Source organism: Chiloscyllium punctatum, chromosome 39 (genome assembly GCF_047496795.1).
Source record: "Chiloscyllium punctatum isolate Juve2018m chromosome 39, sChiPun1.3, whole genome shotgun sequence".
Classification (NCBI taxonomy): domain Eukaryota; kingdom Metazoa; phylum Chordata; class Chondrichthyes; order Orectolobiformes; family Hemiscylliidae; genus Chiloscyllium; species Chiloscyllium punctatum.
The window spans coordinates 11467425-11473424 of record NC_092777.1 but is presented as its reverse complement, the minus strand read 5'-3'; the positions used below and the strand labels follow the sequence as shown (position 1 = coordinate 11473424).

Sequence of the window (6000 nt, the reverse complement as noted above, 5' to 3'; positions counted from 1 at the left end):
CCTGTCATCTACAATGGTACAAGTCAAGAATGTAATAGAATACTCCTGGATGGGTGCAGCTCCAACAATACTCAAAACCTCAACACCATCCAGGACAATGCTGCCTGCTTGAATGGCACCACAGCCACAAACATCCATTCCCTCTACCAACAGTCAACAATAGTAGTGTGTATTATCTACAAACTGCACTGCAGAAATTCACCAGCAGCACCTTTCAAACCCACGACCATTTCCACCTAGAAAGACAAAGACAACAGATACATGGAACACAATCACCTGCAAGTTCCCCTCCAACTCACTCACCATCCTGACTTAGAAATATATTTCTGTCGTTGGGTCAAACTCCTGGAAGCCCCTCCATAAGGGCATTGTGAATCTACCTACAGCACATGGATTACAGCAGTTTAGGAAGTCACTTTCTGAAGGGCAACGAGGGACAGGCAATAAATTCTGGCCAGCCAGTGACAAATGTCCCTTGAGTGAATATAAAAAAGAAGACAATTTATTAGTTAGTCCTCACTAAAGTTGAGATTAGAAAATTTACTGTGGCAGATCTTGCTTCCTACTAAGAGCCTGTATTTTCTTCTTCCTCCTCTCTCTTCTAATAGCCTGTACCATCCTGTGTAACCCCTCTCTTCATTCTTCCAATCATGACTGATTCCTAGAGGAAGACCTACTGGATCACTCACATCCAGTAAAAACTTGGTACATTGCAAGTTTTTAAGTAAACAGATGCTTCATTGGCAGAGAGACCACACTTAAAGAACATTCTCACCTTTGTAAAGTGTAAAAAAACTTGTCAAACATAACTGAACTAGCAGACGTAAGGGATTATTCAGCAGCTAATCTGTAAATCACGTCAGACCCACTTAAGTCAAGCTGGTGAGAGGGAATACCTTCTAATGTTTTACACCTGTTCACTGTCATGATTTATAACATGGTTTTGACTGGAGTGGTGTTGCAAATGGCAGCACTGGCATCAAATTGGTCTTGTGCACATACATCCACTTATATCACATTATGGCCAACCTTAATGCTGCCAGAGGCTGTTCAACACACACACACACACACACACACACACACACACGTAAAACCTCTCCACCAAGCTATCATCCTGCCAACTCCCCATTTAAAGTGCATACATCCTAGTCTCCCATTTCCGATCATTATGTTGTCACTTTGGGCCTATAAATGCGGACTTTTAACTCTCTAAAAACTTTCTGAGAGGGTAGTTTCAGGAGGTTAGGCAATTACCTGGACCATCTCTGACACCTCCCTCCCCTTCCTGGACCTCTCCATCTCCATTAATGACGACTGACTCAACACCAACATTTTTTACAAACCCACCGACTCCCACAACTACCTGGATTACATCTCTTCCCACCCTACCTCCTGCAAAAATGCCATCCCGTATTCCCAATTCCTCTGCCTCTGCCTTATCTGCTCCCAGGAAGACCAGTTCCACCACAGAACATACCAGGTGGTCTCCTTCTTTAGAGACCGCAATTTCCCTTCCCACGTGGTTAAAGATGCCCTCCAATGCATCTCGTCCACATCCCGCACCTCCGCCCTCAGACCCCACCCCTCCAACCGTAACAAGGACAGAACGCCCCTGGTGCTCATCTTCCACCCTACCAACCTTTGCATAAACCAAATCCTCCGCTGACATTTCTGCCACCTCCAAACGGACCCCACCACCAGGGATATATTTCCCTCCCCACCCCTTTCCACAAAGACCGTTCCCTCCGTGACTACGTGGTCAAGTCCACGCCCCCCTACAACCCACCCTTCCATCTTGGCACCGCAGGAACTGTCAAACCTGCGCCCACACCTCCTCCCTCACCTCCATCCAAGGTCCTAAAGGAGCCTTCCACATCCATCAAAGTTTTACCTGCACACCCACCAATACCATTTATTGTATCCGTTGCGCCCGATGTGGTCTCCTTTACATTGTGGAGACTGGATGCCTCCTGGCAGAGCACTTTAGGGAACATCTCTGGGACACCCGCAGCAATCAACCAAACCGCCCCGTGGCCCAACATTTCAACTCTCCCTCCCACTCTGCCGAGGACATGGAGGTCCTGGGCCTCCTTCACCGCCGCTCCCTCACCACCAGACACCTGGAGGAAGAACGCCTCATCTTCTGCCTCGGAACACTTCAACCCCAGGGCATCAATGTGGACTTCAACAGTTTCCTCATTTCCCTTTCCCCCACCACACCCTAGTTCTAAACTTCCAGCTCAGTTACTGTCCCCATGACCTGTCCTACCTGCCTATCTTCTTTTCCACCTATCCACTCCACCCTCTCCTCCTTGACCTTCATCCCCTCCCCCACTCACCTATTGTACTCTATGCTACTCTCTCCCCACCCCACCCTCCTCTAGCTTATCTCTCCACCCTTCAGGCTCTCTGCCTTTATTCCTGATGAAAGACTTTTCCTGCTCCTTGGATGCTGCCTGAACTGCTGTGCTCTTCCAGCACCACTCTCATCCTGACTTCAATAAAGATGAATACTGGGCAGGGTCAGCTCTGTTACACACCAGGGCTTTGAGCTCAGCTCTCTCTCAACATGGTGAGAAATCCAGCTCAATGTGGTTTGTCTGGATGATACAGCTGACTGACTCTGTGAAGGGTGAGTGAGTCCTTGAGGAGGTCCACATCATTCGATATGACAGAGGGACAGTTGACAACCTCCTTCCACGCGCTCCCTCCGAGCATGCGCCCCAATACCCACGTGACCAAACGGACGCTCCTCTCGTCCTCCGGCACTGCGCCTGCGCAAGCGGGGCCGCCCGGCCGTACCGGGCCTGCGCAGTGGGATGCGATGCGGCTGAATCAGGCGGTGGAGCTGCAGGGGCGACTGGTGGCGCTGGTCCCATACACAGCACGGCACGTCCTCAGGTCGGCAATCCCGTTGGATCGGCGCGGCCTGTGGCGTTGGTCGCGAGCGCGACCCTGGATCGATGACGTTGGCTGCGAGCGCGCTCCCGGTCAATGGCGTTAAACGCGGGCGCGCCCCTGGTCAATTGCGTTGGCTGAGAGCGCGACCCTTGATCAATGACGTAGGTTGCGAGCGCGACCCTGGATCGATGACGTTGGCTGCGAGCGCGCTCCCGGTCAATGGCGTTAGACGCGAGCTCGCTCCCGGTCAATGGCGCTGGCTGAGAGCGCGACCCTTGGATCAATGACGTAGGTTGCGAGCGCGCCTCTGGATCGATGGTGTTGGCTGCGAGCGCGCTCTCTGTTGGGTAGGGCACGATGCGCGATCCCGCTGGGAGGAGCTTTTGTGATATAGACCGTGGTAAATAATTCCTTCCACCCCAAACACCATGGACCATTGGTTCCCCGGTGACCTCCCCTCCCTTAGTAGCAATAATAGGAACAGGGGTAGGTCATCCATCCCCTTCCAACCTGTGCTACAATTCAAGGAGGTAACTTAGAAAGTGTAGGTCCACTCTTAGATACAGATGGGAATCTATGTGTGGAGCAGGAGGCTGAGGTTCTTAATGAGTATTTCACATAGGTATTCACTAAAGAGAATAACAGGGGTGATGATTAGATTAGGGAGGGGTATGTTAATATTTTGGGGGATGTTGATATTAAGGAGGAGGAGATGTTGGGTGTCTTGAAAGTATCATGGTAGATAAGTCCTCAGGGACTGATGGGATCTATCCCAGGATACTGAGGGAAGCAAGGGAGGAGATTGCAGGGACCTTGACAGAGGTCTTTGTATCCTCTTTAGCCACAGGTGAAGCTGGAGAATAACCAATGTTATTCCTTTGTTTAAGAAGGGTGACAGGTATAATTGGGAAATGATGGGCCAATGATAGGATTTACTTGCATTTGGAAAATAATGGACTTATTCAGGCTCGTCAGCATGGTTTCTGCGGGCAGAGGTCTTGTCTCACAAATTTGATTAAGATTTTTGAGGAAATGACAAAGATGATTGAGGATAGGGCAATGAATGTTGTCTCCATGGACATCACTTAGCATTTGACAAGATCCCTAATGGTAAGCTGGTCCAGAAGATTAAGTCATGTGGGATGCATGGTCAGTTGGTAATTTGAAACAGAGGGTAATAGTGGTGGGATATTTTTCTGAGTGGAGGCCTATGACTAGTGGTATTCCACAATGATCAGTGCTGGGATCTCTTGTTTGTTAGAAATATAAATGATTTAGATGAAAATGTAGATAGTCTGAATACTGAGTTTACAGATGACATGAAAATGGTGGAGTTATGGTTAGTGAGGTGAGTTGTCAAAGGATAAAGCAGGAAATAGATCTGTTGGAAAGTTGGAAGGAAAAGTGGCAGATGAAGTTTAATCCAGACAAGTGAGAGGTGATGTATTTTGGGAGTTCAAATGCAAGAGGAAAGTATCAAATGCAAGAGGAAAGTATACAGTCGTTCTGGTTTAACACACATTTTGTCAACACAAATTGGCTATAATGCAATTGACAAATTGTGGGCATTGTTTGGATAACATGAACTTGGTGCTAAACAAGTATAGCAATTTTCTATTGAGCGAAGTTGCAGAGGAACGCAACTGTGGCGCTATAGCAGAACAACCTGTACAGTAAGTGGCAGGATCCTTTGGAGCATTGATATACAGTGAGATCTTAGAGTGCAACTCCAAAGCTTCCTGAAAGTGGCAAAGGGTTAAGGTGATGGGGGAAAGTTTAAAGGAGATGTGCAAAGCAATTTTTTTTAAACTGGTAGATGTCGAGAAGGGAAAGTGGTAGAAGCTGACACAATAGCAATGTATAAGAGGCTTTTAGACTGAAACATGAACAGGCAGGGATTAGAGGGATGTAGATGATGTGCAGGTAGGGTTAGTTGTGCAGGTGGGCTGAAGGGCCTGTTCCATGTCCTCATGAAATCATGGCTGATGTGTGGCCTCTTCGTATAGCTGCCTTTGGCCCATATCCCATAATATCTTTGCTTCAGAAGAAAAGTCTATCTCTGATTTAAATAAACAATTAATCATTTGTCCACTGCTGTTTGTGGAAGAAATTTCCAAACATCTCCCATTCTTTGTACATCAAAGAGTCACACAGCATGGAAACAGACCCTTCGGTCCAACTAGTCCACGCCGACTGTGTTCCCAAACTAAACTAGTCCCACCTATCTGCATTTGGCCCGTATTCCTCCAAACATTTCCTATCCATGTACTTACCCAGACATCTTTTAGATGTAACTGTACCTGCATCCACCACTTCCTCTGGCAGTTCATCCCACACACTAACCACACTGTGTGTAAAAAAAAAAGTTTCCACTCATGTCCTTTTTAAATTTTTCTCCTCTCACCTGAAAAATATGCCCCCTAGTTATGAAATCCCATATCTTAGGGAAAATACCTTTGCTACTTACCTTATGTATGCCCCTCATTATTTATAAACCTTTATAAGTTCACCCCTTGATCTCCTATGATCCAGTGAAAAGAGTCCCAGTCATTTCTTATACCTCAAATCCTTCATTCCCAGCAACATCGTGCTAAATCTTTTCTGAACCCTCCCCAGTTTAATAATATCCTTCCTATAACAGGGTGACCAAAACAGCACACAGGACTCCAGAAGAGACCTCAGCAATGACATTATACAACCTCAGCATGGCACAACTCCTATACTCAAAAGATCTGAACAATGAAGGCAATTATGCTAGATGCCGCCTTAACCACCCTGTCTACCTATAACGCAAATTTTACCTGAACTCCTAGGTTGCTCTGTTCTACAACACTACCCAGGACACAACCAGAAACTGTATAAGTTCTGTTTTTGTTTGTTTTACCAAAATGCAATACTTCGCATTTATTGAAATTAAACTCCATTTACCACTCTTCAACCCATTGATTAAGATCTCTTTGTAATCTTAGATAACCTTTTTCACTGTCCATATACCCCTCATTTTGGTGTCACCTCCAAACTTACTAACCATGTGTCGGAGAAATTAGTCCAATAAAGCAGAGATCATAAAACACATATCGAATTGAAATTAACAAACAG

At 46.6% G+C, this 6000-nt stretch overlaps 1 protein-coding gene across 5 annotated transcripts in view; it reads left to right on the top strand.

Annotated features, from left to right (window-relative positions):
- The first annotated feature begins 2767 nt into the window (after positions 1–2767).
- nat9 (N-acetyltransferase 9) overlaps positions 2768–6000 on the top strand; it is a 36301-nt gene continuing 33068 nt past the window's right edge. For 4 of the 5 annotated variants that reach the window (XM_072558173.1, XM_072558175.1, XM_072558176.1 and 1 more), the window contains exon 1: positions 2769–2901. In XM_072558173.1, the coding sequence (XP_072414274.1) occupies positions 2825–2901 (77 nt within the window). In that variant the 5' untranslated portion in view covers positions 2769–2824. Of the gene's footprint in view, positions 2902–6000 lie in introns of all 5 variants that reach the window. The other variant, XM_072558171.1, reaches the window with a different exon arrangement.